The 12,701-nt window shown below is 37.2% G+C and overlaps 1 protein-coding gene across 4 annotated transcripts in view; it reads right to left on the reverse strand.

Annotated features, from left to right (window-relative positions):
* Positions 1-8,421: 8,421 nt before the first annotated feature.
* Positions 8,422-12,701, reverse strand: part of MINDY3 (MINDY lysine 48 deubiquitinase 3) — an 85,470-nt gene continuing 81,190 nt past the window's right edge. For all 4 annotated transcript variants that reach the window (XM_033100750.1, XM_033100749.1, XM_033100748.1 and 1 more), the window contains 2 exons: positions 12,542-12,613; positions 8,422-9,346 (listed from right to left, as the gene is read on the reverse strand). In XM_033100750.1, the coding sequence (XP_032956641.1) occupies positions 9,197-9,346; positions 12,542-12,613 (222 nt within the window). In that variant the 3' untranslated portion in view covers positions 8,422-9,196. The remainder of the gene's footprint in view (positions 9,347-12,541; positions 12,614-12,701) is intronic.

Raw genomic sequence — 12,701 nt, forward strand, 5'->3', positions numbered from 1 at the left:
ACCCTTTGATAAATTCTTGGCGAGCATAATTCATTCAGCAAATGCTTACTGAGTTCCCACGGTGTATTCAACACTAGTGATACAGTAGTGACAAAACAAGCCAAAATTCCTGCTCTCATTGAGCCTATATTTGAGTGGAAAATGTAGATAACAAACGAAATAAATGTATTTATTAGGTAGCTTAGTTGTATGGTGGTAACAACCTGAAAAAACAATGACAAAGTTTACATTATATGGCCTTTGTAGGTTGGCTCCTGCTGTGCTCCATGTCTCCTTCAGGGTCAAGGAGAGATCCTTCCCTAGGGCGTGCTGGTCTCCTGACAGAGGGAAGAGAGAGATGGTGAAGCCGTGTAATGACTCTGACAGCTGCTGTTCAGGAGTAGCATACATCACTCCTCTCACACGTTATTGGCCAAAGCAAGTTGCATGAACAATCCTGACTGATCAGAAAAGCAAAAAAAGGAGGGGGGCGCAGGTAACATTAATATACTCTTGAAAAAGAAAGAAATGAGGAGGGGGTGTGCTGGTGACTTACAGGAGTAGTTAAATTTTAAATGGCATTTTCAGGGTTGGGACTTATTTAGAAGGTGACATTTGAGCAAAGATCTGAAGGGAATAGGGGATGAGGCTCGGGATATCTGGGTAAGGTGGTTGGGTTGGGGATATGTTCTGAAGCTAGCACTGATGGGCTCCTTTGATGGTTTGATCGTGGGATAGAAAGAAAGAGAGGGAACTAAGACTGACTTTAAGCTTCCTTAACTTTCAGCTCACTTACAGTTATTAAATCAATCCAGTGTAAAGCTTCCATTTCAAACTCATTGTCAGTTTCAGCTCCCTCCACTCTATGGATACCTTTGTCCTCACTGAGCAAAGGAGTGAGGAACTAGGATTCTGACGACTTGGATTGGGGGTGAGGAAAAGTGCTGGGAGTGATGCTCCAATGTGCCGAGCAAGGATGGAGGAGAGGGAAAAGGATGTAACTGGAAAGTCTCACAGTCCTTCCCTGACTGGCTGTCACTTGTTTCCTGGCTAACACTAACCCGCCATCAATCCTCTTGGTTTAGTGGGTCCCCAAGTTTAGTGGATGAGTTCTTCAGAGTGTGCCGAGGGGCTCCTTTCTTCCCAGTTTCCTGATGTGGCAAATACCAGGTACTGATGGGCAGCCCTCCTCGCTGGGCCACCTGGAGCTGACTCACGCACAGCCACATCCCTTGGCGCCCCCAACAAGTAGAAATGCAGGCTGCTCCCTGTCACACCTTTCGCAGTTCTCTTCTTTCTCGTTCAGGACGGCGTCTTGACATAGCCCATATCTGCTGTCTGAGGAGGGTCCCTCATTCCTGCAAGTGCCCACAGACTCCAAATGTGTTCTCTTGATGACTCGTATTTGTTTTCACGTGGGAGGGACCCTCTACCCTCTCAAACTGGCACGAGAAGGGAATGCTGTCTGAATATTATGCTCCTACAAAGACTGGCAACCTGAGAGAAACTCCTCTGTCCCCTCTCATTTTCTTACACAAAGAAAGAGGGAAGGGAAGTGGCTGGCGAACCAGTGCAGCAGAAATGAAGTAGAAGCACCAGCATTAGACTATGTGACGCCCAGGTGGCCAAGAAGTGCTTGCAGGAGGAAGGGGAATAGTCTCCTTGGCTCCCTGTCCCTAGAGACCATGGCCTTGCCAGTCTAGCCTTGCCTTAAACTCGGGGCCAGGTAGGTCCTACTCAAAGACTTGTCTTTGGGTCCCTGCTCTGCCACTTTAACAGTGTATGACCTTGGACCTTCACCTCTGGGCTTTACTTTCTCATCTGTATAGTGAGGATGTGACATGAAACCTACCAAGTACCCTCTACCTGTGTTTCTGGACCGCCCCTCCTGTCTGCTGTTTGAGAGTGCCCCTAGACTGCATTCCAGCCCTTTGGGAACGTCTGGTTCTGGCTGCCAAACCCTCATGTCCTGGTTATGACACCGTTTCCTCTTGAAAATACCAAACCAGGTGTTTGCATCTGAACTTCTCTTATCTCCCTTTCTCCCAACCCTCCCCAATTTTCCACAGCTTTCCTCCTGGACATCTGGGCACAAGACCTCCATCCTCAGTGCAGGAATCTGCCCCAGGCCCCACATCCTCCTGCTTCAAAATGATAAAACTCCTCTGCAGCCAAACCAAAGCTACTGTCCCCTCAAGGTTTGGCTCCGTATTAGGAGAAAGACAGAATCCTTCATACCTAAGGCAGTGTTTTCTATCTCAATGCCTCAGGTTTTTTAATCTAATCTTGTAACCAACGCTTCTTCAAATTTCACCAGTCAAGATTCATTGGGGTCACTCAGTAGCCTCATTTTTCTGACATATGGGAGCTCTAGTCAGTTGAATCGTAATATGTTATTTTATTCCATGTCCATCTCTTATCGTAGTTGATATTACATTACTGAGGACACTGGCGGAAAACTTAAAAACCCAGCAGTTTAAGAGAAAAATCAGTTCATGAAATTCCTACTCAAATAGGTGAAGGTTATAATGGATTACAAATAGGTATTATATTGAAAACAGTTCGACACACCAGTCTTAAGCCCCGTTTTTGTCCTGTAAACGGTTAGAACTCCGTAAGTGATTCAGACCTGGCTGCTGCCTTTGAAAAGCTTAAAACTTATTGCAGTGATTTTTAATGTTGTAAGCAAGTCACAAACCTTCTTCTGGGAATCTGCTGAAAACAGTCACCCATTACATAAAAAGTGGGATTGTTTGGAAGTTTGAAGATTTTAAATGTAGTTACATCTTTCTGTCTTTTCTCAGCAGATTTGTGCACCATCTCCTTTAGAAAGGTAGTGTTTTTGACTGGTCAGGATACAGTCATTGGTTGGCAAGTGACTTAGCTGATAATAATAATGGTTATAATCCCGACCCCTTATTGAGGACTCACTTTGAACCAGAAAATTCATGCAGAATATTGAGGATTCTCACAATAACCCATTGTTAAGGGGAAGAAAACAAGATTGAAACCAAGCAGGTTATTCAAGAAAGATAGGGAATGGTAGGACCCATGTCAGGGGTCCACTGAGACCCCAGAAACGTCCACTGTGTTAACTTTCAGCTCCTACCTTTTGCAAGGAAATACTGTGTATTTCAATTAGGGTTTTGGAACTCTGCCACATGGGGAAAGACAGTACTGATTTTCTTGGAATGTAAAAAATGGATAGAGAAGAATTGTGACAGTAAATAAGACTATATAGTAAATGTGGTAAATAAAAAGGAACACCGTGTTTTTGCTTGTTTGTTCAGAGCAATGTGATTTTGACATGGCTGATTTCCCTTATTAAATTTTAACATAATCATATGTGTGTGCATAGACAAAATGTTTTAACTTAGTTCTATAAGATAGTTGGAAATTGTTTGCATTTGCTTTTTCACTCAAAACAATTGTTTAGAATTAGTCAATTGATTTAATATGTAACATCATATTAGTCAATTGATTTAATATGTAAAACGTATTTGTACTCTCAGTCTTAAATTCAGATCAAAATACCTCCATGAATTTCTTTCATGCTTAGGAAATTGTTGTAAGTTACATACCCTAATAGGATAAAATGTGTGACAGTGAGTAATACATATTTTTCTTCAGTTGAATTGATCCTTATTTTTACAAATTCTGGGCTGGTATAAATTTGCAGTGTGGTACAATTGTCTCCCAGGTACACATGGCAGGTCTGTGATTTCCATATTTAGTCATCTTCATGAAAAAGAGGTGGGCAGAGAAGAACAAACATTCATTGGTCATTTAGTCTGTGTGGAATGCTTTATATTTAATATCTTATTTTGTACGTATATCAGTGCTAAGATCTTGTGAATGAAGCTGTGTCTCTTTTCAACCCCACTGTATATAATACACATGTTTAGAGATAAAGTTACTGCCTATAACTTTTAAGTAAATTGCCCAAATCCATACTGGGAGTAAATATTCAGAGGTGACACCAGGCCATTTTGTACCTCAGGGTACTGAGCTGGGCAAAGTCATCCTATCTTTAAAGGCATGAGTGACGTGCACTGTTCTGTAGGCTTAGGGCCACCGGGTTCACCACTGTTCAGGGGCGGGGTACCGGAAACGGTCAGGCTAGTCTGGCCCCCAGTCCCGCCACGTTCTGGTTTGTGATTACAGGCAGTAACTTTCTCTCTAAACTTCAGATATTGAACCTGTGCAATGAGGAAACTGTACCAGTGTTGTTGAAAGGGCTTAAGTCCAGTGACTGATGTAGAGACACTGTAAACACGGCACCTGTAATTATAATGGAGACTTTGAGAAAGTAATACTTGACACACTGAACCTTAGTTACCGTGTGACTACTTCTTTTCTAAATTGCCCTCCTTTATTTCTGATCGTAGTCAAGAATCTTTTATTCTGAGGAATTAAGGAAGAGAAAATATTTTCCATCAACTATTATTGAATATAAATGAGAGTCAAGAACAGTCAGTTTATCTCATGTAACTCTCATAAGAACCTGGTGATAGAGGTATAATTATTTTCATTTTATAGCAGAGGACCTATAATCTGAAACATTAAGTGGGATAGCCAGCCCATTGCCTGGTACGTGGCAGATTGTCAATAAACGCTTGCTGAGTAAGTTAAGTAAGTAAAATAAGTGATAGATTCCGGGAATAAAACCAGTCAAGCACTCTTTCTGCTTTATGGTTCGTTTTCCTGGAAGGGACTTGGGTAAACTGAAGAAAAGATCTGTGGTATTCTGTACTATTTATTCAACAATTAATGTTTGATTTTGAAAAAAGAGTAATATATTGGTTTCATTAGGCTTTATCTGTCTCTTTTGATCCATTCAGCCATTCTATGTCTTTTTATTGGAGAATTGAATCCATTTACATTGAAAGTAATTATTGGTAATGAGGACTTACTATTGCCATTTGAAAAATTGTTTTCTGGCTGTTTTGTAGATCCATTGCTGTTTTTTATCCTGCTCGGTTGTTTTGTGTTTATTTTTGTTTTGATGTCTTTTGATATTGGTATGCTTTGACTTCTTTATAATGTTCTTTGGTATAATTACTACAGATTTTTCTTTTGTGGTTATTATGAGGCTTACATAAAATGTCTGAAAATTATAAATCCCTATTTTAAACTAATAACTAAACTTTGATATTAATAGCAATCCTAAACTTTATACTCTTACTTACCTTCCCCTCCACATTGTAGGTTTTTGATGTTACAGTTTACATATTTTTTTATGTTGTGTATCCAATAAGATTATTGTCGTTACGGTCTTTATTGTTTTTTAAAATTTTAAACTAGAGTCGTAATTACACAGCACCATTACCATATTACAGAATCTAACTTTGACTCTATATTTACCATTACGTGATTTTTTTTGCCACCTTCCTATGTGTTTATGATATTAGCATCCTCCTCTGCTTAAAGAACTTCCTCTAGCATTTCTTATAAGGCAGCTCTATTGGTGATGTACTCCCTTAGTTTTTGCTTGTATTTCATTAAAAAGTTAAAGACAATTTTAAATTACATTTTTTAAAAAATTTACTTTTATTGGGGAATATTGGGGCAAATTTTTTTTTCAGGACTCATCAGCTCCATGTCATGTGGTTGTTTTCAATCTAGTTGTGGATGGTGCAGCTCACTGGTCCATGTGGGAATCGAACTGGCGACCTTGGTGTTATGAGCACTGCGCTCTAACCACTGAGCCAACCAGCCGCCCCTTTAAATTGCATTTGACATTCAATATTATATGTTGCAGGTGTACAGCATAGTGGTTAGATATTTATATAACTTATGAGGGAAAGTCTTTTTGACAGATACAGGATTCTCACAGCTTTTAATTTCAGCAGTTTGAATATATCATTATTAATCTTATTAGGTGTTTTTTTTTTTTTTATTGAGATCTTCTGGCTTTGCTTTTTGTCCAATTATATTCTGCTTTCTATTTCATTGATTTCTCCTTTTATCTTTTTTTCCCTCACAGTTCAGTAGTTTCTTTTGTATATTCAGAATTGTGCAACCATCACCACTATCTATTCTAGAACATTTTTATCTCCCCTAGAAGAAATTCCATACATATCAGCAGCCATTCTCACTCCTATTCTCCAACTCCATCCCCACCCCAGCTCCTGGTGACTGCTAATCAATCCCGTCTATGGTTTGCCAATTCTGGACATTCCACATAAATGGAATCATATATTGTGTGTGTGTGTGTGTGTGTGTGTGTGTGTGTGTGTGTGTGTGGCTTAATTTAGTACAATGTTTTCAAGGTTCATCCATGCTGTAGCACATATCAGTAACCCATTCTTTTTTATCGTCAAATAATATCTCATTCTATGTACGTATGACATTTATCAATCCATCAGTTGACGGACACTGAGGTTGTTTCTATTTTTGGCTAGTATGTATAACACCATGATATCCACAATAACATGAATATTTTCCAGAGTTTTTGTGTGAATGTTTCCATCATTTCTCTTGGGTATATACCTAGGATTGGAATTACTGGATTGTATGCTGTTCTTAACATTTTGAGGAACTGTACAACTGTTTTTCTAAAGTGACTTCATATTACATCCTTACCAACAATGTGAAGGTCCCAAATTCGCCACATCTTTGTCAACACTTATTGTCTCTCTTATTTGGGCATCCTAGTGAGTGTGAAATGGTATCTTGTGGTTTTGATTTGCATTTCCATCATGACTAATTATGTTGACCATTTTAATGTGTTTATTGGCCATTTGTATTCATTTTGGAAGATATATCTCTTTGAATCATTTGCCCACTTAAAAATGTTTTTATATTTGAGTTATGAGTTCCTCATCTATTCCAGATGCTTTTCAAATATTTTTCTCCCATTCTATAGGTTGTCATCTCCCTTTCTTGATGGTGTCCTTTCAAACACTATGGTTTTAATTTTGCTGTCCAATGTATCTTTGTTGTGTTTTTGGAATTCTAAAAAACCATTGCCTAACCCATGGTCGTGAAGATTTACTTCTACGTTTCTTCTAGGAATTTTATAGTTTTAGCTCTGACAATTCGATTTCTGATTGATCAATTTCAAGTTAATTTTTGCATATGGCATGATGTAAGAGTCCAAATTCGTTTTTATTTGTGAATACCTCTCTTTTTATCTTATTATTTACTTCCTTTTATTAAGTTTGGGTCACTTGATTTTGAGATGAAGCTTAGCTTTCCAATTGCTAAACCTACTTTTCTAATATATTTATTGAAATCTATACATTTCCCTCCAAGCATTGTTTTAGTTACATCCCACCGTTTTTGCTATGTCCTTTTTTCATTATCATTCGGTGAAAAGTATGTTCTAATTCCCATTTCAAATTTTTTCAACTCTTGGGCTATTCAGAAGTGTGCTGTTTAATTCTAATCTTTTGGGGATTTTCTAGACTTGCTTTATGGCCCAGTATATAGTCTATCTTGGTAAGGTACCACATGCACGTGAAAAGAAAAGGTATCTGCTGTTTGGTGTGGCGTTCTACATCTGTCAGGTCAAGCTAAGGTCCCAGTCATGCCCCTCATGTGAGTAAAGACACCTCCACAGTCTCCCAGCTGAGCCTCCAGAATGAGAAACTGACAAGCCATCCCCACTGTGCTCTGTTCAAACTCCTCAGCCACAGAATTTGTAAAATGATTGTTTTATGCCATGAAGTCTTGGGATGGTTTGTTATATAACAATAGTAAGAAAAAATACTTGTTTGTAGGTTTAAACATAGGCTGAATGTTTATGAGAAAAAAATCTATGCTTTTTCATAATCCTAATGGAATATAGAACTCAAGTTAGAGAATTAATTCTATCTAGCACAATGTATATGTATTTCATATACATTTAAAAGTAGACTAATCAAAAAATGGACATTTTACAGCTGCAATTGTAGTAGCTAGAATTCACTCCTGAATATAACATTTTGCCAAGTTATACATAAAATGTTGTGCATTATTCCCTATGCTAAAATCTACTTATTATAATTGTGTCTATAAAAATAAAACAATATCCAAACAGATTCACAGAGGAAATACAAATTCAATTATACTGCTGAAGGAAGTGCAGTTGTGAAATTCCCAAGAGGCACTCAACAACTGCCTGTCTTAAAAGTGAAGCAGTGTCTCTGGCTATTCCCATTTCAAATTGCTGGGCCACAGACCTATCAGAAGAAAGTAAATCTCTGCCTGAAATAATCAGGATGGGGCTTCTGTGTCTTTGTCCACTGGGCCACACAGCTGCCACCCAGGTTTTAGTGCTTCTGGCGCCTGAGTTACAGAGCTTGTAGGTAAGGGTAAGGTTTGGTCTCCTTTTCAAAGTGGTGTACGAATCCATTAAGCATTTTTCCTGTGTTGTGCTCTCAGGGTTACTGGGCAGAGATGTTTAAAAGAATGTATTTATTCTGAGCCACCATTGTTAAAAAAAAAAAAATGCATTGGTACATTAAAGAAAAAAAGTATTTATTTAGGCCATCCACTAGGATTGTAATAAATAATGCAATATACTAATGTAATAACAGATGTTTTCATGCATTTATCATATTTATAAATTTACAAGAAAGCTGGCTTACGGGGCTGTTGGGACAGATTTAGAAGAATATTTGGCAATACAGTGAAAGTTAAATGTTAAAACTATCAAACATACTCTTTCCTATCATTTTTTTTAAAACACATCCTCTATTGCTGAATAAATGCTAATGTTCCTTTATAGTTTCTTTTTATAAACATGCCTGAGCTAAGCCAATTGTCAAAAGATCCAAGTTGATAATGTGTTATTTATCAATATTTCTAATGGAAAACAGATTTTAGAAAAATAAAAATGAAATCTTCTGCATTTCAATGTGGAGGCTGATATACTGCAAGCCAGAATCATTTAAACAATAAAATATGCCTGAATGAAATAAAACCCCAAAGTAGAAGTTTATAAATAGTAAGTTTGATACTCAGTATACAAATGCTACAGTACGATGATGTTTATAATTGACCAATTATCTGACTGCAGTAAATGGTGAACTTTGAAGCTTAATTTTTCTAGTAAATTTCACACAGTTAAAATAGGGTAACCTTTAACATAAATAATTTAAACATATATCTTAAACACTGAAAATGTGTTATGTTATTTACAATTAAGCAGTGATACCAGTGTATAGCCAATCGCCTCTTGCATCCCTCTTTCAATATCTGCTATAATCTTCCTTATAAATACTTATGCAAATCAGTTTAGTGAAGGAGAGCGATCTGTGGTCCAGAGTAATTCGATGTATGGCCATTTGGTTTGGAGACAGCGTTTAATAGGGGTGTCATCTGTTTGTAGCATGGGATCTTCAAACCCCATAATAACAGCAGTCCCTTCCACATACATTACCTGTTGAGCAAAATAAAGCCACCAAGGTCAATCAATATTCTTAGCAAATTTTTGAGGGATACAAAAATTTTTGTAGGCTAGCAAAAATGCATTGGATATTGTTTCACATGGAACTTTGCATCTAATTTTATGATAGAAATTATGAGCGAGAATATTTACTGATTGTGAAAATAAATTTGGAAACAAGATAGTGATACACCTTTTAACGGCTAGGTTACCAGTTGATTTTCAGATTTTAAGTTCACGACTTAAAAAAAAAGCAAAAATATCCCCAGTTTCTTTCTCACAAAAGAAAAAATTCTTCAAATGACACATACCACTTAGAAGAGATTACATAATTTATACAGTTCCTACTATTTTAATCCCAAGGCACTCAGACGGTCATGCTGCCTCACAAAATGAAAAGCTATAATAGAAGTGTAGCTGTATAGTCTGAGGACTTAATTTTCTTATTTCAATTTAAGCATTGAATCTCCAGAGCTGAAAGCAATTTGGATGTTTGAAATTTGCTATGTGTTGTATTAAATACTCTGGAAATGCTGTTCAAGAGTGTACTGCAGGAAAAATCATGGAGAAAAAATTAAAAAGGCTGTCAGGACTGAAACAAAAATCAAATAGAAAGGCTGATACATAAAACTAACCAGGTACTTTATATGCAGTGACAATGATCACATCAAATATAAACTGGCAGGTGGGTGTCAGAAAAACAATTTACGATACAAATCTTTTAAAAGTATCTATGAAATAACTTACTTAAACCAAAGACTAACTCATTATAAGGGCTCACTGTGCACATTAAGCCATTTAGTCTTTACTTTCTTTTTGTCCAATACAAAGTGAAATTCCGATTGTATAATTTAAAAGGAACAGATCTAGACAGCCTTTTCCTGAAGTATGTATACTGAGTCTTATATATCCAATGGCTGATACACATGATTGTAATTATGTTCTTCCAATATAAAAGCCATAAACTATTTGACTAAAGAGCTGAAACAACTTTATTAGCCTTAAATAGGAGTTTCCTTAAAAACACATTAAATGTAGGAATAGAATATGTTATATTAGGTCAGATGATTTGGTTTCATGAATCTACTCCTTTTTTTTTGAGGAAGCTCTAAAGATTTTAAAGTGAAATACACTGTTTTCATCTTTGATTAATCATTAGTTTCTAGGTTTGATGAAATGAATTTACTGTTAAAAACTAAAACTCATGCTTTTCAACTCCAAGTAAAACTTCCTTTTCTGAAAAATCGTCCACAAAGACTGTAACTCGGGGTACACTAATTAGAGGGTAAAGACAGGACCTACAGTCCCTGCCATGGGTACAGCACTGTGACCCGGCTCTGTGGCCTGAGCGCTGCTGGGTCACGCTCCCTCCCACCTGGCCGGCATTCTCCCTTTGTCCGTTCCCTCAGATGTTTTAACAGTACGTCAGGTAGTGGTCTGCCATATTTCAGATCCTGAGTAACTTCCAAACATTACACGTTTGCAACTTAAGGGCATACATGCTTTGCTTTATAGTTCTTACATACTATTGTCACGTTAATATTTCATCTTTGGTTTCTGATCTTTATGTTGGTAGGTCAGATGTTTATCACGAGCCTGATTTCAAAATTTACTGTATACAGGCAGCGCAGTCAAGCAGACCAAGGACAGGAATGGGAATCAGGAACTCAGTTCCACTTCCTGCTCTGCCAGGGACTTCCTGTGTGACCCGGTGAGTCACCTAATCTCCCTGTCTCAGATGCCTCGTCTGTAAAATATGCATAATATTTGATCACGACCGTGTGTAGGTGGATTATTAGTACTGTAAAGTACCTCCCATTCCAAGGCTCTGTAAAATTTCAAAACATAGATGAAGCTCTCAGTAACACACATTAGGAAATAGCACCCAAGTGTTCTTATTGACAATTTATATGTTTTTGCTATCTCTATCAATAACTGCTGTGTGAAAAGACCTTTAGATCTAATTTAATAAAACTTCTAATTTATATTCTATTAGACTGAAACTTTTATTTTCATGTTTATTTGTTCTAACTAGAATTATGCATTTAGTGAACATTATGATCTATTTTCTGTAGCCATTCTCAATTTAGATAATTGTGAAACCAGCATGGTTATTTCAAGTGAAAAGGCTATGATAGGCCCTTATTCCTTCTAACATTAGCTATATCTTCTGTGACTGTTACTTGAATAAATACAAACATAATAGCTATATCTTTAGTGTCAACAAAGCTGATAGTTGATCAAAAAGGGTGAATCAATGAGACCAACTCTTGAACTAAACCAGGTGAGTACAGTGGAATCACCTTGGTGCCTCTGTCAACGAATCACTCTCAAAGGGCAGCAGCAAAGCACAGTGGGTAAGCGCGCAGGCTCTGAGGCAGACTACTGAAGTTTCAGCCCCAGCTCTGCCCTTTCCTGGCTCTTTGACCTTAGCAAGTTGCTTACCTTTCTGTGCTTCAGCTTCCTCTACTGTAAAAGGCGGGTATACAGACCATACTTACTTCATAAGGTGGAGTGAAACTTCAGATAAAACACAGTGCCTCATACAATTCCAGGTAAATGCTCGCTATGGTTATTAATTTAAATCCTTCAAAATATTTTTCTCAAAAGTCTATTACCTCTTTCTTCACTTGAATGGAGCAGTAACTTTGGCCGGATGACACGATAATAGCTACACAGCCAAGGGTAACACCACGTATGTAGATGTAGTTATTTTATCAAAGTACAACTATTTCCACGTTTCCCCGAAAATAAGACCTAGCCGGACAATCAGCCCTAATGCATCTTTTGGAGCAAAAATTAATATAAGACCGGTTATATTATATATTATATTATATTATATATTATATTATATTATATTATGTTATAACCGGGTCTTATGTTATAGTAAAATAAGACTGGGTCTTATATTAATTTTTGCTCCAAAAGATGCATTAGAGCTGATTGTCTGGCTAGGTCTTATCTTCAGGGAAACACGGTACTCCAAAATCCGAACAAATATCTCACTGAGTATCATATACTGGTTAAAACAAAATATGACCAGTTCTGAAAAACACTGTAATAGTAAAGAGACTCCTGGAATAATCACCTTAGGTAGCAATTTTGTGGGAATCAAACATTGTAATATATTCATATATTTATTTTATCAACCCAGGTGAAGACACATTACTATGTGAATGAGACACATACCTTTTCATTATAATTGGATTGCTTCAGTCCATTGTAGTGGTAGACAGTGAAAGACTCTGGACCACTGGAGCCCTATTATAAAGAAAGTACTATTAAAACTTTAAATTATATCTTTATATCAGGCAACTGCTAATTAGCGATCGAAAGTAAAATGTAAGTT

The sequence above is a fragment of the Rhinolophus ferrumequinum genome (assembly GCF_004115265.2).
Source record: "Rhinolophus ferrumequinum isolate MPI-CBG mRhiFer1 chromosome 5 unlocalized genomic scaffold, mRhiFer1_v1.p scaffold_110_arrow_ctg1, whole genome shotgun sequence".
Classification (NCBI taxonomy): domain Eukaryota; kingdom Metazoa; phylum Chordata; class Mammalia; order Chiroptera; family Rhinolophidae; genus Rhinolophus; species Rhinolophus ferrumequinum.